Genomic DNA, 22969 nt, shown 5'->3' on the forward strand with positions numbered 1-22969 from the left:
CAAACCATTGCCAGAATATCTATTTTTGATACTTAAGGTCACTATGAAAAAAGACTATCAACAGCGAAAGATGGAGAAGGTGTTGAGTCTTCAAAAACCCACCATTACTCTCAGTGCCTACCAGCGAAAGTGCATTCAGTCCATCCTGAAGGAAGAGTAAGTAAATACTTCCGATCAGCTATTACTGAGATAGTTTTTCCTTTACAGTATACCACAGTCAACCTCTGTCTTAATAGAAACCTGAATCTTGGTATTTGCATGTCATGTAATTACTGGGATGAGAGCCACATGATACATAGGGACTTAAGAAATAACTATAGTGGGAGGACTGAAAATTATGACCTTCCAATAACATTATTTTGTTGTGTGGCCAAAGGTATTTTACAATTATGTTCAAAAATATTTCCAGTACTGGCATCACTGTTTGCCATCTTAAATGAATAGTGAACACTATTGCTGTCCATCTGAAACCTTCAGCTGTTAATTTTGGCAAAGCAGTTCTTAGATACTTCAACATTAACCATTTCAATTCTTAAGAATCCATACAAATGGTTTATTACATTTCCAAAAGTAAGTGACTTTACGATTTTACAGGGGTGAACACATAAAGGAAATGGTGAAGCAAATCAATGATATCCGCAATCATGTTAACTTCTGACACCACCAGGAGCCGAATCACACTTGAAGTGAACACCACTGAAGGCTTAAACTCATATTGTAAAACAGGTAGCATTATCTCATTTATAAAAAGGCATTTTGGATGACCTTTGGTGTGGTTTTTCATCTTTTTAAATATTTTGTTTTATATTTATTCAATAAATGCTTTTATTTAAAATTGGAATGTGCTTTGTAACTCGAGCCTACAGTGGTATTCAGCAAGGACTCAGGATTATTTCACTCTACACTGCCAGAACCTCCCTGAGCTCTGTTGAGTTTTCTCCAGATCTGAGCAAGAATAAAAGCGCTGTTTTCAAGTAGCACCAGAAATATGACTCTGAAGAGGGTTAGAACCCTAGGATTCAAAGGAAAAGACCACACAGTGTACTCGGCAGCAGCTTTTTTAATTTGAACACTTTCTTAAGGACACGCCTTCAGTACAGTTAACAAATGGTTACACTTGAAGTCTGCTGAGAGCAGAGCTCAAGATCCACAACTGCAAAGGCCACTGCTGGCTCACTTCCTCACAGGCAGTATTACCTTTCAGAGCTGAGTAAGGCTGTGCTCTATGCCACAATACTTGTTATTGAGTGGACATGAGGTGCAAGTTTAGCACCTTAAAGGGAGAAAAAAATAGATTAGTATGTAGAATGTGACTTTGTTCTCAGTTCTCTTTAAGTCTTTTTTTCATACTTGCCAATGAGTTCTGAAAGGTAGTACTATACCTGCTTAGAAATGGCTGAGTGACTGCCAATTTAAAACCACATAAAGTAGGTTACAGGTAAGAGGTAAATCAGGTTAGACATGCGTGAGAACATGTATGCACAGACTGAATATAAACACAGGAACACTCGTGAAACCCGACTGATTCTTCTGGGCTAAATCCTGCCTTCTCAATCAGTTCCCATTTATGCTGAAAACCCAGCTGAAAGAACTGTTTCCTCCCTGTACAGGGTCACAGTAGTTCGTTTCATACCAGAAACGCATTGTCAAACAAAATCTAGAGTCTCAGTTTGGGTTTTTCTACAATATTTTTCTCAATAAAGTGAATTCCAATAGTTTGCATTTGCCACAGTAGAAACCACTAACCATTCCCTAAATTGTGATGATTTTATTACCCAGTACCATATTCTAGAAAAAAATATCTGTAAGGTGCTCATCTCAGCAGAACATTTCACTACAAGCTATAGTTCAGTCAGTTCAGAAAGGCTATGAATTGCCCACCCTGATTTACAGCACTAATTTTAATAATCTGAAGACAAATTTGCTTGGGGCTTATCCAAGGGACTAGTCTTAAACCTATGTAATTTAAATTGATTGCATTTTATAATTAATAAAATCCCCTGTAACTCGATAGTTATGTGTTTCCTTTATCTAAACCATGTAGCACTCTTTATAAAGGGACTTTAAACCAATTAAAGTAATGTTTCATGCGCAGCAAGCCTTTAGTACTATTTCCATAATTAGCATTTATTTTTAAATTCATAATCATGAATGCAAGACTACAATAATAACCCAAGAGATGAGGTATGTAGTACTTATCATTTGTCCTATGGAAGACGGAAGTACAGAAGATCTTTAGGGCAAGTCCATAGTGACCTTATTTATAACAAAGACAATTTAAGTTGATGGTGGATGGTGGCTTTATGTGAACAAAACAATCTACCTAGTTCACTAACTCCCAGAAGCCTCTTTCAGGTACCCTGCTGTGATGCAACCAATCTCAAAAATTATTTGAAAACCATTTTACCTTTGAACCATCTGGATGATGAATTAAACAGTGTAGCCATCCATCTACTGGATATTCCTGGGTCGGTACTCAGCAGGTATTGGTGAACATGAATCAGTTCTTTGTGCTTTCTGTAGCACTCAATCATCAAGTTATGGCAAAGACCTGTTTCATTGAGGCTTTCTTCACACAGGAAAGGAATCTAACCTCTTGTAAAGTGAGATGGCAGATTTCCAAATTGATCAATATTCTAACTGGCTTTCCAGAAGCATTGTTACTTAACATTGCAGATCTGAATTTAAAAGAAAAAATACAAAATATCTGTCAACCTAGTTACCATTTTTGTTTTTGACACATTTGAAACAAGTAGTACTTAAGCCTAATGATCCAAGTTGGAAAAATAAGCAGATTTGTAAATGTATACTAGAGGTTGTCAGACAAAGCTTGTTTTATTAATGTTTTTCACTGATCCAATGACTAGACTAAAACACTTCTAAAGAGTAGATGGTACCAATTTGGCTTTATCCTGGTACCTGTGGGCCCATGACAATCATCTAAGTTTGCAGAAAAAGTGCTTCCAAAGTTTCTTGTGCTTTTCCTTTAATGTTCACCTTTTTATATATATATATATATATATATATATGGCCCCAACCAAGTTTTCAGATCCTCATAATTAATTCACTTCCTGAATTGGTTTTGTCTGCCACAGTCCTATGGTTCTCAGGTAAGTTTCAGTAGCATTTAAGGTCCTCCAAAACAAGATAAAATGGTAAAAGGAAAACAAAAATGTACTGAGCAAGGGAAATATAGTCAGTAGCCAATGGCCTGCTCCAAACCTTCATATTTTAATATAAAATATTCATACAGCATACTACACACCTCTGTCTGCTAACTGAATGCTGTTACTGATGAGCTCTAGACAACAGGTAAAGCAAATTCTCTCTTCCAATATCTATGAACAGAAAATTCAAAACACTACTGGGATGTCGCTTTAGGGTAGGGAAATGTGTTCCAAAAATCTATGGGAGAAAGCAGGCAAGGAAACAGCACTTTTTCCATCACCAAATCTGATCCCACGCCTGTTGGAATCAAGCCTGGAATCTCATTAGTGTTCCCATTTGAAGGTCTCCTGGCTGCAGATCGCCTCACTGTTGCTGTTTCCTGTGCTGCACAGTCTTCTCCCTCTAGAAGTAAGCATTTCTCCAGTCTTCCTTTTGTTGTGGCTTCTCTTTCTTCAGGTAAGAGTTAAATAACAATTAATGTTGCTCTAAAGATGAGTTAAAAACCCAAAGTGCAGGCTAGAATCCTGCCATCAGGGTGTCATGTCTCGGGGAGCTGGTTAATGTCCGTCAGTTTAGTATCATTCAGAATCGCCCGAATTCTCTCCAAGGAGTCCGCTTGCCGGATCCGCTCTAACTGCACCTGAAGAAACAATGGTGAGATGAGTACAAGTGGCTCCTGCCTAGACTTTCTGAACTTTGACTGGTTTAGCTGAGATGCAGCAGATTTAACTTACCAGAGTAGTAGTAATGTCAAAGGGAGACAACAAGAACAATTTAAATTTTTTAAATAATTCCCCGAAGTTACTGTGTAATGGACTGGGATTTATTTTTTATTTATTTTTGTGTGAGACAGTTTTGCTATTTTCACCCAGGCCAGAGTGCAATGGTGTGATCTCGGCTCCCGGCAACCTCCACCTCCTGGGTTCAAACGATTCTCGTGTCTCAGCCTCCCAACCAGCTGGGTCTACAGGCATGTGCCATCATGCCTGGCTAATTTTTATATTTTTAGTAGAGACAGGGTTTCACCATATTGGTCAGGCTGGTCTCGAACTCCTGACCTAAGGTGATCCACCTGCCAAGGTACTGGGATTACAGGCATGAGTGAGCCACCACTCCTAGCCCCAGCTAATTTTTATAATTTTAGTAGAAATGAGGTTTCTCCATGTTGGCGAGGCTGGTCCTTAACTCCCACCTCAGCCTCCCAAAGTGCTGGGATTACAGGTATGAGCCACCATGCCCAGCCCAGATTAGGATTTTAAATTGTACCTTGTTAGGATTATGGAGACAAATGAGACCTGACTCCTGACCCTTAAGAATCTACAGTTCCACTGGGAAACAAACTTAAAGAGTTTTAGAACAATATTCTAAATGTCATTGTCTCATTACAGGTATTCATAGAGTGCCGAGGGAGCATGGCACACGGAAGGAGGCACTTTAGCCCAGCTCAGGGACCATGAAGGGCTCCATGGAGAGGACACACCTATGCTGAGCCTTGAAAGGAAGGAGTCAGGAGGGGATGAGACAAAGATGCTTACCAGATGCAACACCACGCTGTGAGCAAGGAACCATAAGTAGTTAAACTTGAGAGTATAAAACAAGACAGATAAGCAAAACACTGGGGTAGGCGTGGCTTGGAAGAGTCTTACATGGTATGCTAAGGAGTTTACTTGACTCATAAGGAGGCAAAATTGGCAGGTATAGAGGAAAAAAGGGGGCCAAGTCTGAAGAACACACCAGGTTTCTGGCTTGAATGATGAGGCAGACATCTGGGGTGGAGGTAGGAGCAGCCATAGTCTCTAAACCTCTAGCTACTGCCAGTGGTCAAGTCAGGGATCAGCAAGGTTCTGTCCCCTAAAACTGCCTTCATGCTCTGTGGTTCCCCAAATGCCTCACCTGAAGGGTCTGTGAAAGCTTTACAAAATCTCTCTGGACTTGCTCACTGACATCTAATTCTGTCTGTAATCTCTGAGCTTTGTTCTTCTCTTCAAACATTAGTTGTTCAACGGTGGCCTGAAAAATACAAGTTTTGAATGAAGATTAATGCCAAAGAGCAAAGGTCAGAATCAGGAAATCTAGTAACTTGTAGTTACCTACTACCAGAGCAGAAAAGTGGGTGGGTATCCATCACACTCCTGTATACTACCAGTCTCTTCCATCTATAAGGCAAGGGTGCAAGCCATCTAGAATATTTGTTCTAGGTCCTAAGATTAACTGGGTATGAAAGCCAGAGGAAGAAATGGATTAAAGTGCTGCACCCCCACCCGCAGTGGCTGGTGACTGGCTATAATCATCAAAACACAGCTGCTAAGATCAGCATCTGTCACAGCAACAGGGATACAAACAGGATTTCCTCTGACAATCTCAATAGTCAAGCATCCACCAGGAAACAGTGAATATGCCCCAGTCAGCCCCAGCTATCCCCAATCTCTCTAACAGAAAACGAGAAGGATGTGTGGGAGCCTTTCTGAAAACAAACAAACAACACTGTCTGTACTTCAAGGTCTGACCACTAAGCTCACTAAGACCATTTCTAGGGAAGTACCCCCACAACATGCATATTTATTCTAACAGAACTAACCAAAATTTAGGCAGCAAATCTGGTTTGATACAATCTCTCCTTGGATTTGATATATCCGTCAAATGGAATGATACTTTCAAATCAGTGCTTCTAACTAGGTAGTGCCCAAGCTTGGTCAATGGCCCTGATTGCCTACTATCTGAAGTAAGCCAAAGACACATGCCTTCAGAGCTAGCAGAAAGATTTAACCCCGCTGTAATAGATCAATTTGTTTACATTTTTTCTTTTCACAAGCTGACAATCTTGCCAACTTTTTAAAAAGTGACACTTCAAAGCACCAATATTTTTTTCTTAAACACATAAGATGTGATCCTACATTCTTAGTCCTGCTTTTTAAAATTAAATGACCAAGAACAATACTACCTTAGCAGCAGTCTCTTTCTTTAACTGTTCTTCCAAACCGATCTTTATTTCCTGAAGACTCTCAAGCTGTTGAGACTTCTCTCTTAATGTGGACTCCAGCTGTGAAAAAGGAAAAGGCTGAAACTCATAGAAACTCCCTTAGGGCCCCAGTATACTGCCTAAAAGAGCCTATGGCCTGGAGAATTACACCGAGACTCTCAGGCTACCCTTGGAATACTACTACTCTCTCTTTCATCTCTGTGGATCTCCTATGTATTCTTCCTGAACTATTCTTTCATTAACCATTTATTAGGCACTTAAACTATATTCTAAGGCCTCAAGATGGAGAACAGGGAAAACAGACATGGATGAAGGAAGAAGCATTTAATTCTGCCAGAAAAGTTACAAAGGACTGAGGAGAGGACATTTGACTCCTATATTTTTACAGAGGAAAGACAAGGGTGACATGGGGGAGAGGATGCAGAGAGATACTCTAGTCTAAAGAGGGAATGGAGGGCATGCATTAAAAACGCATGCAGGAACAGTGGTATGTTCGGCTTGCCTACAAGCACAGCAAGTATGTTGGGAGCCACAGACTCCCAACATGAGGCAGAGAGGTGCTGAGGCAGGAGAGCTATTGGTGGGCCAAGGATATAGACATGATCCTGTACATAAAGGGAACCACTGGAGGGCTCTCCACTAGACTGGGACGTGATCAAGTTTATAATTTGTAAAGATCATCTTGATTTCAATATGGAGATGAATTAGAAGGGGACAGATTTTGGAGGCAAGGAAGTTAGGCTGTTACAGTAAGCCAGGTGAGAGTGAAGTCTGAACTCAAAAGAGCGGCAGCTGGAGTGGAAAGGATGTGATGTATTTAGAGCACTGGTCATTTCTTCTGGTGCAATATCAGTAGCAAAGTGGAGGCAGAAAGCAGACTGCAGCAGGTGAAGGGGTGACTGGGAAGTCAGGCAGTGAGATGAGCAAGACTGTGGCAACAGGAAGGAAGAAAGATTGGTATCTTGGGAGAGGAGTGCAAAGAGAAATGTCTTCTCTGAATGGGAGACAACTGAGCCTATTCATGCATCATGGAAAATACCAGTCAAGAGCTGTGAGGGGACACCTGGAAAAGTCCAAAGATACTCAGTAAAAGCATCTATGCAACAAGGCACCGTGGTCAGAAGCAGGTCATTATTTTCTCTGAAGAAAAAGAGAAGGCTGGGAATAAAAGGAGAACCTGTAACTGGGGAGCCCAGTAGCTGAAGGTGGCCCTGCCTTATGCCTGAGGACTGAGGCCAGCATCTGCTGAGCGATGGGGCTGAGGTAAAGGTGACTGAAATTGCCCCTCTAAGGAATGGAAGAGATGCAATTGAGGACACATGAAAGGCTGCATGAGAAACACTGGAGGCCTATCTGGCAGCATGAGCATGCAGTGTCACCAAGTCTGGTGGCATCACCAGCTAGGGACAGCAGGACTAGTCCAGGGTTCAGCAGTAGTCAAGTGAGGGCAGCAGCAGGACAAGGAGTCAAAGAGGGGGGCAGATGTGGTGGGTGATGAGGGGAAGTAAGATGCAACCTAGGGGAAAGCAAGCAAGCCATGAAGCTGTTACAACCAGGATAAAAGGGAAAACAAACTGGAGGCCTGAATGAGATACTCAGATGGATAGGCCTGCAGGATGAAGAGCTGGAAGGATGGCAGATTGTGGTCAAGGAACTAGGCTGCAGTGAGATGACACAGTCGGGGCAAAGTTCAGCCCAGTGCATGGGAAGGGAGGGCAGAGTGGAGGTGAAAATCTCTAAATCAAGGAACGATGAGGTCAAGAAGTTGAATAGGATTACTATGAAAGGTAATGATGATGTCTAAGAGGACTAAACCAGCTAGAAAACATCTCTTGTTTGTACTGTTTTCATACAGATTTCCACTGTACCTCTAAGCATATGCCATGTTATGACCATGCCTGGTCTGTCTGCGCACTACACTAGGCAACTCCGGGCTACAGACACGTTAGCCTCACCTCCTCAGTTTAACGTGGCCTGACACACGAGGCATTCTCAGTCACATCACACCCTTACCCCATTGTCTTTTCCCCACTAGACAGAAGTTTCTTAAGACAGGGCCCATGCCTTAATTATTTTTTGTTTGTTGTGTCTAGCATAGAAGTCAATAAATAACCACTGGTTGCTGAAATTTGAAACTCACGACTTACCTGTCCTTTTTCTACCTTTATTCTTTCTAATTCAGCTTTTAAGCTAGAAATGGAAGCTAGAAGAAAAAACATTGAGACGTATTAGCATTCATCTATTATTGATGAAAATTGTTTTAAAATTTTAGACACCTCCAAAGGATGCAAACATATACTGAACATGGGTTGTGGGGCTGCCTTCTCAAAATTATCACCAAGCAGTCAGCATATTTAGGCTCAGGTCCACGCAAATGGCTACTGTATCATAAACTACTTCTAGATCATATATCTCTGCAGGGAACTGCCACCCATCAAATCATGTTCCCCTGGGTCTGGGTTCAAGTACTGAGTCTCCTATCTATGAATAATTGCCAAAAAGGCCACAGAACTCATAAACAGACAAGTTTTTGGCTGGGTGTGGTGGCTCACACCTGTAATTCCAGCACTTTTGGAGGTGGACGGATCACCTGAGGTTGGGAGTTCGAGACCAGCCTGACCAACATGGAGAAACCCCATCTCTACTAAAAATACAAAATTAGCCAGGCGTGGTGGCTAATTTTTGTATTAAAAATTACAAAAAATGGACTGAGTCCTTACTAAATTCTTTCCTATGCTTTTACGTGTCCCAGACTCCATGGTCATATATTACTTCTTTAATACAGTTTTATTTAGTGACTCTTATTCCAAACTACATCACTATTATCTTCACCTATTTCCTCCTTGCAGTTTTCTATTTCTAGCTGCAGAGTTTCTTCAAGATTTTCTTTTAAACACTGTTCTGCTTGGATCTGCTCTTTTAGGAAAAGTATCTCAGCCTTCAGCTTTTCTTCCACGTGGTCTGCTGCTGTCCGCACATTAATGATGTCCTCACGGTATTTTAATACCAATTCCCGCAGTGCCTGGATTCAACAAATAAATTATTATTGGGTTTGTGAGAGTGAAAGAAAATAAACCAAAGATTTTCTATAACTAGAATTTCAGATGTTATTTCAATGTTCAAAAATTAAGACTTTGACCATTAAGCCACTTAGAGCTTCGGGGAAGGTGGCATGTCAGGTTAACATTCAGTAGGTTATAGAAAGGAGACATTTTGGGCCCAATGGTATCTTGTGAGCCACATATTTTTCCCTCAAAACTGTTTCATAAGAAGAAAAAAAAAAAAAAGGTTAAGTGACTTACAATAAGCCATTCAATAGAAATAATACCTTAGAACCCTCTACAATTACTTGCAGATATTTGGGAGGAGTTAGGAAATGAAGACAAAAAAGATAAACTCAGTAGCAAGTGTCAACTAAGAGGATAACATTTATTTACTTATTCACTTATCATTCATTCAAACATTTACTGAACATCTACCACGAGCAAAGTATGACCTTAGGCCAGAGGTAAATAATGGAAAGATGGCTTCCTAAGGTGATAAGCTGTATAAAATTTATTTTATTTTTCTTCCTAAATTTTAGTTCTGTCTTTTAGAAATCCTTCCAATTATAGCCTAAAGCAACTCTAATATAAAAACAGGATTCTCAGATAACAATGCATATAAATTAAACAGTTTTTTAAATTCCATAAGATTTATTACTGAGGCAGGTCCAAGAATCAAGGCTTATAAGACTGACTACATTCTTAAAGGATTCTTATAACTTTTTTTTTCTTTTTCTTGAGACGGGATCTTCCTCTGTCACCCAGACTGGAGTATGGAGTGCAATGGCATAATCATATCTCACCACAGACTCAAACTTCTAGGCTCAAGCCATCCTCCTGCCTCAGCCTCCCAAGTAGCTAGGATTATAGGTACATGCCACCATGCCCAGGTAGTTTTCTTATTTTTTTTATAGAGACACAATCTCACTGTGTTGCCCAGGTTAGTCTCAATCTCCTGGGCTCAAGCAACCCTCCCACTTCAACCACCCAATGTGCTGAGATTACAGACAAGCACCACTGTGCCCCACCTGGATTCTTGAACATTTTAAAATCTAGGACTAGCCAAGCACAGTGGCCCATGGCTGTAATCCCAGCACTTTGGTAGGCCAACGCAGGAAGACCACTTGAGGTCAGGAATTCGAGACCAGCCTGGCCAAAATGGTGAAACCCTGTCTCTACTAAAAATACAAAAATTAGCTGGATGTGGTGGCACACACCTGTAGTCCCAGCTACTCAGGAGGCTGGGACAGGAGAATCACTTGAACCCAGGAAGCAGAGGTTGCAATAAGCTGAGATTGTACCGCTGCAGTCCAGCATGGTTGACAGAGCAAGACTCTGTCTCAAAATAAATAAATAAAATCTAGGAATAAAAAGTCTCTAAAGAACATAGAAGACAGTATTTTTTCCTGACAGAAGAGAAAAATCTAACAGAGGTGGAAGATGGTAAAACAGTGATTTTAAGCTGATAGCAAAAGTAGACAGGTGCCCGATACCTTTTTTTTAAAATTTGGACAGGGTCTCACTCTGTCACCCAGGCTGGAGGGCAGTGACACGTCTCAGCTCACTGCAGCTTTGACCTCCTGGGCTCAGGCAATCCCTCCCATCTCAGCCTCCCAAGTAGCTGTAGCTGGGACTACTACAAATGTGTGCCAACATGCCTGGCTAATTTCTTTTTTTGTTCTAGTAGTGTCAGGGTTTTGCCATGTTGCCCAGGCTGGTGTTTAACTCCTGAACTCAAGCAATCCACCTGCTTTGGCCTCCCAAAGTGCTGGGATTGCAGGCCTGAGTCACCATACGTTCTTTTGATGAGAGCAGTCACCAATTCAGAAAGAAAAGGCAGCTCTCCCAAGAGTGCCTGTAACATGAGCTGAGATGACAAGAAGGTGGGGAAAGATGGGGGACAGCAAGGAGCTAATGGCAAGGTAGACAACTGGTTTTCTGTAAATGATGAAATAAAAAACAGTCGTGTTAATACATATATAGGAAAAACGAGTGAGGTCCAAATTGTAGAGGTTGGATCTGTAGGGTATAATTAGGGAAAACTTCTACTAAGATTTCCTTAAAAAGGAAAAAAAAAAAAAAAAGATACAAAGGTTGGATAGGATGGGCACGGTGGCTCACACTTGCAATCCCAGAACTTTGGGAGACTGAGGCGGGCTGGTCACTTGAGATCAGGGCTTTGAGACCAGCCTGGCCAACACAGTGAAACCCCGTCTCTACTAAAAATACAAAAAAAATTTAGCCCAGCATGCTGGCACATGCCTGTAATCCCAGCTATTCAAGAGGCTGAAGCAGGAGAATCACTTGAACTCAGGAGGCAAAGAGCCAAGATCGCGCTCCACTGCACTCCAGCCTGGGCGACAGAGTGAAACTGTGTCTCAAAAACTAAAAATTAAAAATAATGCTTGGATAAAGTTAAGGAGACAGTTATGAATGTCTCTGGGAAACCAGTTTTGTAGACCAGGTTTACCCAACCAGAGAAGAATGTAAGTGACCAAAAGTGTCATCTTTGGTCAGGCAAGGTGGTTCACTTGAGGTCAGGAGTTTGAGACCAGCCTGGCCAACATGGTGAAACCCCGTCTATACTATAAATACAAAACATCAGGTAGGCATGGTGGCAGGTGCTTGTAATCCCAGCTACTTGGGAGGCTGAGGCAGGAGAACTGTTTGAACCCGGGAGACGGAGGTTGCAGTAAGCAGAGATAGAGAACCCCACCATTGCACTCCAGCCTGGGTGACAGATAATATATTTCAGACAGATAAAATATTATCTGTCTCAAAACAAAAGTCTCATCTTTATGGACAGAATGATGGTGGGTAACCTTTTAAGTACTAGACACAAAAACAAACATCATAAGCAGCCAGCATGGTAACCCCTTCAAACATTTAATTTCTGGCACACTCTCAGTCTGATCTCACAAAAATAACTTACAGATCTTTAAAACATTAGGCTATGTGAAAGAAGATAGACACAAAAGACCACATATTATATGATTCTATTCACAGGAAAGTCCGGCATAGGGACAGCTATAGAGGCAGAAGTAAATTAGTAGTTGCTTAACATTAAGAGAGGAGGGGGAATAAGGATGGTAGCTAAAGGGTAAAGTGTTACTGTGTGTGTGTGTGTGTGTGTGTGTGTGTGTACTTGGGTCACAAGGAATTACTTTTTAAGGTGACAAAAATGTTCTAGACCGGGCATGGTGGCTCACGCCTGTAATCGCAGCAGTTTAAGAGATGAAGGCGGGCAGATCACAAGGTCAGGAGATGGAGACCATCCTGGCTAACACGGTGAAACCCTGTCTCTCCTAAAAATACAAAAAACTAGCCAGGCGTGATGGTACACACCTATAATCCCAGCTAATCAGGAGGCTGAGACAGGAGAATCTCTTGAACCCAGGAGGCAGAGTTTGCAGTGAGCCAAGATCACACCTCTGCACTCCAGCCTGGGTGACAGAGCAAGACTCCGTCTCCAAAAAAAAAAAAAAAAAAAAAAAAAAAGGAATGTCTAAAACTGATTGTGACAATGTTTGCACATATCTGTGAGTACAGCAAAAACCACAGAATGGCACACTTTAAATGGGTGAATTGGCATGTGAATGATATCTGGTATCTGAATAAAGCTGTTTACATAAAAAACATATGGTCATTTCAGAAAATACACTTGTTTACATTTTTTATCATGTGGAAATTAAGTTACCTCTATAGTGTCTGGGAGGATGAAGTCTTCTGCTTGCTGTAATGATACATGCAAGCTATGCTTTCCCTGGAGACTGTCATTATCTTTCTGTAACCTCACCAGCTCCTCTGAAACCTGTTCCCGTGACTGCATCAGCACTGCCTAAAATAGAAGTAGATACTAATCACAGCCAGAAAGGTAAATCCAGTCTGATGATAGCTACACCAAATAAAAACAAGACCAAACTAAAGGAGTGCTAAGGACAGAGGGGTATATGAGAAAGTTCTGCGAGAGTTAGAAAAAGCAGCTCAGAGCATGTACTCTAAGACAATTCCTATTTCCTCATGGCATGCATTCAACAGAAAGCAGGGAGAAACAAAAGGCAGTGTTTTCATTTCCCATTACCTATACATCTGTTCAAGCTCGGATCACTGTCAATGGCCCAGCAGCCCTATATACTGGAAGTCATCAAGAGGATCTAAGCTCAGGAATCATAGGGCACTTGAGAAGCTTATTCTTAAAATGGGACATGATCCCACTTCTGCTTGTTGATGTGTAAAACAATTTTAGGTATTTCATATTATCTGTATCAATATAAAAGTTATTCCAGCAAATCCGAGTAGAAGTTCTACAAAAGCATGTGACTCTTGCTAATCTGTAATACTAAGTCACTTACCTTAAGGGTACTCATAAATGTAAATTATGCTTTCATACAACATTTGTTTTGCAGCTTCTATATGCTAGTTTGCTGCCCACAGGAAATACAGAGAGAAAAGACAAAGACTTTGCCCAGGAAAAGCTCATGGTCCAACAGACGAGAAACACAAGTAAACCAAAAACTACTCTACAGTACCATAAAGTGATAAAAGGACAAAAGGGTACCTAACTGGGGGCAGGAAATTGGGGAGAGGGTTAGAGAACACTTCCCAAAGGAGGCGATGACTTAGCTGCATCCTGAAGGACACAGAGCCTAGAGACAGGCAGTCAAGGTCATGCAAATGCTCTGGCTAAACCCCACTGGCTCTTATTTCTTCAGACTAGAATTAGCTGTGTTTAATGATCACTTTCAACCCATTTACAACAAAATCTTAGCATCATACCACCTTTTGGATATGAAAGAAGGGAAAGAAGAAAATGTATATATTTGGTTATTTTTGTAAAGAGAAAAACAGAAGGTTAGGCCAAAAATAAATTTAAATGATTACTTATGAAAGTGGGTGGAAATGGGGTGAAAAGGATAGGGAACAGAAATGGAGCTGAGTATCTACTTTTATACTTTTGATTTATGAACCATGTTGCATATACAAAATATAAATCAAAAAAGAAAAATCAAATCTGAAAATACAAAGAGAAACAAATGGAGCTAACTACATATCAAATTCATAATACAACCACAGAGAAAAAAACCTAACTTTTGAACACAGTACTTAAAATGTAAGCCCTTAGCTGAGATACCGTCTAAGGGCAGAAGGAACTACAAAGAAATGCTGACCTTCACTTAGTAGATTTGGTGTTAGTAGCAATATTGATGTAGTCACTCTGAAACTATTTTGTCCCTACCTTAACCAAGTGATCAAATTTAACATCCCCAGTATGGAACCACCCATCATTAATGTGCCTCATGATATGAACCTCCCACTGAGTCATTTCATTTATGCAGTATTCATGCCAAAATGTCTAACCCGAATCAAATCACGAGGAGATAATCAGACAAATGAATTCTACAAGAGAGCTGGCCTAAAACAAAGCAACTGGCCTGGATTCTTAAAAAAAAAAAAAAAAAAAAAAGAGTGGGAGACTACTCCAGATTAAAAGTGACTAAAGTGACATGACAACAAGATGTAATATGTGATCACTGATTGGTTCCTGGATCAAAATACAGAAAATATAAAAAGGAAAACCACCACTAAAAAGTAATCAAGGACTTACTGGGACAACTGGTTAAATTTTAAGGATGTAATAATAGTATTGTGGCAATGCAGAACAACTCTTTGTTTGAGGAAATACGTACTAAAATATTTATGACTGTCGTGTCTACAACTTAACTCCAAATAGTCCAGCAAAAACAAACCAAAACATATATACATATACATCATATACCTACAAACATACACAGAGAGACTGAGAACAAGGGCAAGCATGCACTAACGGGGTGTTTCTCTCTTACTCATGTTAATTTCAACAAAATGGTCGTGTATTCGAGTTCACAAGACCTCAACCTTAATTTCTCCAGTGTCACACACACTCATTTTAAGTGAAACCAGCTTGAAAAGTGTCTGAAAAGGCAGATGGGCCTTAAAAGACGAGAAGGAAAAAGATGCAAGAGGACAAAGAAGTGTAGGCGGCTCACCACTATGAAGTTGTCAGTATTTAACAGTGGTTGTTATGCCAGTGTTATTATTTTATATTGTCTAATTAGAAAAACATATAAGATAGGGTGTGGTGGCTCACACCAGTAATCCCAGCATTTTGGGAGGCTGAGGTAGGTGGATCACAAGTTCAGGAGTTCCAGACCAGCCTGGCCAACATGGTGAAACCCTGTCTACATTAAAAATACAAAAATTGGCCGGGCGCGGTGGCTCAAGCCTGTAATCCCAGCACTTTGGGAGGCCGAGGCGGGCGGATCACGAGGTCAAGAGATCGAGACCATCCTGGTCAACATGGTGAAACCCCGTCTCTACTAAAAATACAAAAAATTAGCTGGGCATGGTGGCACATGCCTGTAATCCCAGCTACTTGGGAGGCTGAGACAGGAGAACTGCCTGAACCTGAGAGGTGGAGGTTACACTGAATCAACATTGCGCCACTGCACTCCAGCCTGGCGACAGAGCAAGACTCTGTCTCAAAAGAAAAAAAAAAAAAAGAGAGAGAAAACATATGAAACTATGGGTCACTGATTAGGATGAGATTCTCTCCAACAGAACAGGTCTAGGATTTAGGGATCAGCTCAAAGGCCATTCAGATACTGACCTAATAACAATTAAAAATGTACAATTACTATTCCACCCAAGGCTTTTTTTTTTTTTTTTAAACCTGTCATCCCCAGGTAAGCAGCTTTGTAGAATCATCTCAGCAGGGCCATCTCTACTATAGTTTAATTGAAGCCATCAGATGTAGGCTCCAACTTTGAGAAAAACAGAGCAAATGCAGCCAGACTGGTGAGGAGGGAGGCCCAAGCCTGGGGAACTATCTGGAAAGGTTCCAGCCAGCCCTTGCTAATAAGACTCTGTCCGCATCCCTCGAAGGATGGCCTTCTGGAAGTTCCCCAGCATCACAACAGTTACATGTTTTTTTCATAACCCCTGTGAAACTAATAAGGTTATTCTTGGCCAGGCACAGTGGCTCATGCCTGTAATTCCAGCACTTTGGGAGGCAGAAGCGGGCTGATCACCTGAGGTCAGAGGTTCGAGATCAGCCTGACCAAATGGAGAAATCCCATCATCTCTAAAAATATATATATATACACACACACATACACACATACACATACACTAACACTAATGATAGCTTAGGAACTTTAAAAAAAAAAAAATCACAAAAAAATAAGGTTCTTTTTTTTTTTTTGTCACCCAGGCTGGAGTGCAGTGGTACCATCTAGGCTCACTGCAACCTCCACCTCCCAGGTTCAAGTGATTCTCCTGCCTCAGCCTCCTGAGTAGCTGGGAATACAGGTACGTGCCACCACGCCTTGCTAATTTTTTGCATGTTTAGCAGAGGCGTGGTTTCTCCATGTTAGTCATGCTGATCTCGCACTCCCAACCTCGGGTGATCCACCCACCACAGACTCCCAAAGTGCTGGGATTACAGGCATGAGCCACAGTGCCCAACTGTAATTTTTTGTATTTTTAGTAGAGACAGGATTTCACCCTGTTAGCCAAGATGGTCTCAATCTCCTGACCTCATGATCCGCCCACCTCAGCCTCCCAAAGTGCTGAGATTAAAGGTGTGAGCCACCACGCCTGACCCTAATAAGTTTATTCTAAATAAATTAGCCATCCAGGAAAATCACAAAATGACTGGTCAAAAGCTGCACCAGCTATGGCTCTCAAATATTTCAATTTTTTAGCTTTTATTTGGAATTCAAAATTAAATATATGTCCATACTTTATTCTGTTTAGGTTTCCCAGATCAGAAAAATAAGTTAAACAATGAGAAAAAAATTTTGTTTGATCAGAAAGTAGGTTTAAAAAGGAATACTGTCGTTAGAATATTTCGTCCATTACTAATGTTCTATAGTCCCTGGAGAACATAATAGTAACTACTTTGGACAGGATGACAAAGTCATATGAAAGATGATGTCAAAATAGAACAAAAAAGGAATATATGTAACATAGTTATCGTTTACTTAAAATGTTAACTTACCATCTGTTCCTGAACATCCCTCTTTGCCTGGGAAAACCCCTGTTGTAACTCTTCAAGTAAGATCTCGGATGCTTGGGCTCTCAGGACAAGTGCAGAGATCTTTTAAAAAAAAAAACACACATACATAGAAATATAGTTAGGAAATTGGTTATTCTGAAACTAACTCTTCCATCCTCTCATAATTTAGTGTCCGAGCTGATAATATATTACTTCATGGTAACCACTCACCACCATTCAACAGTTATGTGCACATCTGCTGTGTGCAAAGCCTTGTCCTTTCAGATAACACAAGGCAATGCCAAAGCCCCTGAGTCACATGTAGCCATACATTAACAAAGGGCATTCTACCGGTGTCAAGAAAGATATTAATGCACATGACCTAGTTGTAGCTATTTTTTAAGATGTTCTTTTAAAAAAAAAATCAGGCTGGGCGCAGTGGCTCACACCTATAATCCCAACACTTTGGGAGACTGAGGCGGGTGGATCACCTGAGGTCATAAGTTCAAGACCAGCGTGGCCAACACAGTGAAATCCCACATCTATTAAAAGTACAAAAATTAGCTGGGTGTGGTGGCAGGTGCCTGTAATCCCAGCTACTCCGAGGCTGAGGCAGGAGAACAGCTCGAACCCGGGAAGTGGAGGTTGCAGTGAGCCAAGATTGTGCCATTGCACTCCAGCCTAGGTGACAAGAGTTAAACTCCATCTCAAAAAAAAAAAAAAAAATTAATAAAAATGTGAAATCAGGCCCACAAAACATCACACATTTAAAGGATAAATGAAATGTTTTCTGAACTAGCTGCAATCTTTAACTTGCTACAATTCAAGCAATTTATACATGAGTAATATCAATGAATTATAAACTCCCTTGAATTAGTTTCAATGTTCCTAAGGAGGGGTTTATTTGAAAATGGATGAATCATACATAAAACTTATGAGTGGAAATGATTTTATTTAGACATTTTTAAAATAATTATTGTCAGAATTCTGCTTCTAAAAATAAAAAAAAAAATTCAAGAATTCTGCTTCTAATAGTGGTGGATTAGGTAATATTAATCAACCTTCCTATTGAGGATTAGAAAAACCATATGAAAATATATCTACTTGAAGGCACTGGAGAACTAACAAAGCAAAAAAGAATCAAAGAGAAAAGGACCAGGACAAGGACACATGAAGAGTGGAACAGTCCTCTAGAAGAATGTGCCACACTTCTAAGTAACAGGTGTGACAGACGTGACACTGAGAAGCCCAGGAGAGAGCTGGAGAGCCCCAGGATGAGGTGGCATAGGTGAAGAGTTCAGGTCCTACCTAGCAAAGGGATCCCTGGTAAACATCCTGCCCTTTGGCTTGGATCTCCCAAAAGGGCCACACCCTAGGGGAGGGGAAGAAATTTAAATAATCCAATCTTTGTCGGGGCACAGTGATGTTTATGCCTGTAATCCCAGCACTTTCGGTGGCCGAGGTGGGCGGATCACCTGAGGTCAGGAGGTCGAGACCAGCCTGGCCAACATGGTGAAACCCAGCTCAACTAAAAAGAAAAAAAAAAAATAGCCAGGCATGGTGGTACATTCCTGTAGTCCCAGCTACTCAGGAGGCTGAAGCACAGGAATAACTTGAACCTGGAACTGGAGGCTGCAGTAAGCCGAGATGGAGACATTGCACTCCAGCCTGGGCAACAAAGCAGGACTCCACCAAAAAAAAAAAAAAAAAAAAAAAAATCCAATCTTTATAACTTTATATCATCTCAATTCCTATAACTGGATTAAAGTGATTCAAGATTGTTAGTACCAATATTTATTTGCCTGCCTCTCAAGGAAAATGGCATCATACTAGAATTTATATTATTTAAACTATTTTTTACATACAATACTCAGCACTTAAAATGTGCAAGGAAATATAAAATAAGACAGAAAAACAGACAATAGAAACAGGTCCACCATGAATCCAGATATGTGAGTTATTAAATACCTGGCGTGTTCCAAAATTTAAAGTTGACAGAGAACTAGAGATGACAAATAACCAAATGGAAACAATGAACTGAAAAAAATCAATTACCAAAATTAAAATTTCAATGGACAGATTCACAGATAAGATTCATGTGAAGGAAAAAAAAATCAGTTGGAGTGAAAGATTTGAAAAAAGTAAAGACAAAAAGATGGAAAGTATAGAAGAGAGGTTAAGAGGCATGCAGATGCAGTAAGAAGGTGTAACATGGGCTGGGTGCGGTGGCTCATGCCTGTAATCCCAGCACTTTGGAAGGCCAACGTGGGTGGATCACAAGGTCAAGAGATAGAGACCATTCTGGCCAACATGGTGAAACCTCATCTCTACTAAAAATACAAAATTAGCTGGGCATGGTGGCACGTACCGGTAATCCCAGCTACTCGGGAGGCTGAGGCAGGATAATCGCTTGAACCCGAGAGGCAGAGATTACAGCGAGCCAAGATCTCGCCACTGCACTCCAGCCTGGCAACAGAGCGAGACTCTGACTCAAAAAAAAAAAAAAAAAAGTGTAACATATAAACTGTCTAAATAATGGCCAATGGAAATATCTAATAGAATTGAAAAATAAGCCTGTACAACAACCTCCTAATCTCACACCTTCTCAAAGGAAATTAGTCTCCATGTTCATCAAAAGACATGTACAAGAATATTCAAAGAAAACACACAATAGCCATAAACTAGAAACAACCTAAATGTCCTCAACTGTAGTATGAATAAAAACTTGTATATCCTAGTAAAAGAATATTCAAACCATGAAAAAATACCTACCGATACGCCAAACACTATGGATGAATCTCACCGACCTAATGACGGCCAAGTAGACTAGACATGAAAGGCTACACACTACACTGTATGATTCCATTTATATGACATTTAAGAACTAAAATGCTAAAATACAGTGTTAAAGTCAGCATAGTAGCTATCTCTATGTACAGGTAGATTGAGTATTTATTGACTAGGAAAAGGCATGGGTATATTGGAAATGTTCTGTATCTTGATCTGGATGAAGACTACCCTGGTAACATTTTTCATATGTTAAAATTTATCAAATTGTATACTTGAGCTTTGTGCACTTTACTGTAAGAAATACAAGTTTTTGTTTGTTTTATTTCTCTTTTGTTTAGAGACAGGGTCTTGTTCTATTGCCCAGGCTGGAGTACAATGGAGTGATCACAGCTCACTGAAACCTCTACCTCCTGGGCTCAAGTGATCCTCTTCCCTCGAGTATCTAGGACTACACACACGAGCCACCATGCCTGGCTAATTTTATTTGAATTTTTTAGTAGAGATGGAGTCTCGCTATGTTGCCTGGGCTAGCCCCAAACTTCTGTCCTCAAGCAATCCTCCCACGTCAGCCTCCCAAGTACTGGGATTACAGGCATAAGCCACTGTACCCAGCTCAAGTTTTTCAGACACATAATGGCTAAGAATTTTCCAATTATGATATAAGACATCAATTCAAAGATTCGAGAATCCCTATGAAGCCTAAACAGAAAAAGTATGAAGAAAAATACACCTAGTAATAGCAGAGTGAAATTGCTAAAAACAAAAGATACATACCCACACAAAATCTTTAGGTTGGGCACAGTGGCTCACACCTCTAATCCCAGAACTTCAGGAGGCTAAAGTGAGAGGATCACTTGAGCCCAGAAGTTCAAGACCAGCCTGGGAAACACAGCAAGATACCATCTCTATCATTTTTTTAAAGTCTTTATTTTTATTTATTTATTTATTTTTGAGACAGAGTCTCACTCTTGTCATCCAGGCTGGAGTGCGGTGGCACAGTCTCGGCTCACTGCAACCTCTGCCTCCCAGGTTCAAGCGATTCTCCTGCCTCAGCTTCCCGAGTAGCTCGGATTACAGGCGCCCGCCACCAAACCTGGCTAATTTTTATATTTTTTATTACAGACAGGGTTTCGCTGTTAGCCAAGCTGGTGGTGAAACCTTGTCTCTACTAAAAATACAAAATTTAGCAGGGTATGGTGGCAGGTGCCTACAATCCCAGCTACTCAGGAGGCTATTGCAGGAAAATCGCTTGAACCTAGAGGTTACAATAAGGCGAGATTTCACCACTGCACTCCAGCCTGGGGGCACAGAGCGAGACTTCATCTGGGGGAGAAAAAAAAAAAAAAATTAGCCGGGTGTGGTGGCGGGCATCTCCAAACACAGCTACTCAGGAGGCTGAGGCAGGAGAATCACCTGAACTGGAGAGGCAGAGGTTGCAGTGAGGTGAGGTTGTGCCACTGCACTCCAGCCTGGGCCACAGAGTGACAAGTGAGGCTCCATCTCAAAAAAAAAGATAACTTTGGGCCGAGCGCAGTGCCTCATGACTATAATCCTAGCACTTTGGGAGGCCAAGGCAGGCAGGTTAACTGAGGTCAGGAGTTCGAGGCCAGCCTGGTAAAACTGCATCTCTACTGAAAACAAAAAAAATTAGCTGGGCGTGGTGGCAGGTGCCTGTATTCCTAGCTACTCAGGATGCTGACGCAGGAGAATACAAAAATTAGCCAGGTGTGGTGGTGACTCCCTGTAGTCCTAGCTACTCTGGAGCTGAAGCAGGAAAACCACTTGAACCCGGAAGGCAGAGGTTGTAGTCAACAGAGACCGCACCACTGCACTCTGGCCTGGGTGTGATAAAAATATAAGCTACTGAGTAAAAGTCATCTACAACAGTTATCACCAAAAGATTCTAACAAGATTACATAAAGGACACCTAACAAATCAGTTTTTAAAGACCAAAAAAAGTAAAATAGACCCAATAGAAAGATGAGTATAAGACCTGAGCAAGAATCTCTCACATACACAATAGCCCAATGGCCAAGAAACATGAAAAATGCTAAATAACTTCAATGGTCATTAGAAAAATGGAAACTAAGCCACAATGAAATACTACCCACCCCCCAAAATGAAATACCACACACCCACGAAAACGGATATAATTAAAATAACAAAATGACATTTTTCAAGACCTTGGAACCACAAAACTGTCATACATTGCTGGTAGAGGTATAAACTGGTATAACTACTTTGAAAACTATCTGGCATTATTTGTACCCAAGCATTCCACTCCTAGTTATATATCCTGCAGAAACATGTCCACCACGTCCTATTCAAAAATTTCAAAGGAACATTATTCATAATATCCCAGAACCGGAAACAACTAAAATATCCATCAGCATTAGTATGGATAAACTGTGGTATATCCATATAATGGTATGACTATTCAACAATGAAAATGAACAAACTTACTCCACGCATCATGAGTGGGAATACTACACTGCTGAACAGATGAAGACCGACACAAAAGAACACAAAATGAAGTATGACTTCATTTTCTAAAGTTAAAGCACAGACTAACCTAATGATATTAGAAGGTAGGACAGTGGCTGCCTGTCGGGGGGGGGGGGGGGGGGTTGTACGTGCAAGGGAAAGTGAGGGCCTCTGGGGTACTGGCTAATACTGCCTAATATTCTACTGCTTGATTTCAATGGTGGTTACACAGATGTTAGTTCTGCTTTGTTTGGTGTATCTGCATATGTTTTGGTTTTTCATGTTGCTATACTTTTTAAAAGTTTTAAATAATTAGTATCTTTGTCAGCAAGTTTCTACTGCAGCAGGAAAACCTAATTAATACAAAAAAAGAAAGAAAGAAAGAAAGAAAGAAAGAAAGAAAGAAAAGAAAGAAAGAAAGAGAAAGAAAGAAAGAAAGAAAGAAAGAAAGAAAGAAAGAAAGAAAGA

The 22969-nt window shown here is 40.7% G+C and overlaps 2 protein-coding genes across 8 annotated transcripts in view; one reads left to right on the forward strand and one right to left on the reverse strand.

The window, feature by feature from the left end:
• The window catches only part of NUP88 (nucleoporin 88), a 33234-nt gene extending 32389 nt beyond the window's left edge, over window positions 1-845 (forward strand). For 4 of the 5 annotated variants that reach the window (XM_032268812.1, XM_032268811.1, XM_032268813.1 and 1 more), the window contains exons 16-17: window positions 38-156; window positions 595-841. In XM_032268812.1, the coding sequence (XP_032124703.1) occupies window positions 38-156; window positions 595-658 (183 nt within the window). In that variant the 3' untranslated portion in view covers window positions 659-841. Of the gene's footprint in view, window positions 1-37; window positions 157-594 lie in introns of all 5 variants that reach the window. The other variant, XM_032268810.1, reaches the window with a different exon arrangement.
• Window positions 846-1045: 200 nt separating this feature from the next.
• Window positions 1046-22969, reverse strand: part of RABEP1 (rabaptin, RAB GTPase binding effector protein 1) — a 126006-nt gene continuing 104082 nt past the window's right edge. For all 3 annotated transcript variants that reach the window (XM_032268808.1, XM_032268807.1, XM_032268809.1), the window contains 7 exons: window positions 17231-17329; window positions 12890-13030; window positions 8981-9170; window positions 8296-8351; window positions 6110-6208; window positions 5062-5178; window positions 1046-3808 (listed from right to left, as the gene is read on the reverse strand). In XM_032268808.1, coding sequence (XP_032124699.1) covers window positions 3707-3808; window positions 5062-5178; window positions 6110-6208; window positions 8296-8351; window positions 8981-9170; window positions 12890-13030; window positions 17231-17329 — 804 coding nt within the window. In that variant the 3' untranslated portion in view covers window positions 1046-3706. The remainder of the gene's footprint in view (window positions 3809-5061; window positions 5179-6109; window positions 6209-8295; window positions 8352-8980; window positions 9171-12889; window positions 13031-17230; window positions 17330-22969) is intronic.

This window comes from Sapajus apella, unplaced genomic scaffold, assembly GCF_009761245.1.
Source record: "Sapajus apella isolate SASKATOON/1434 unplaced genomic scaffold, GSC_monkey_1.0 scaffold186, whole genome shotgun sequence".
NCBI lineage: Eukaryota > Metazoa > Chordata > Mammalia > Primates > Cebidae > Sapajus > Sapajus apella.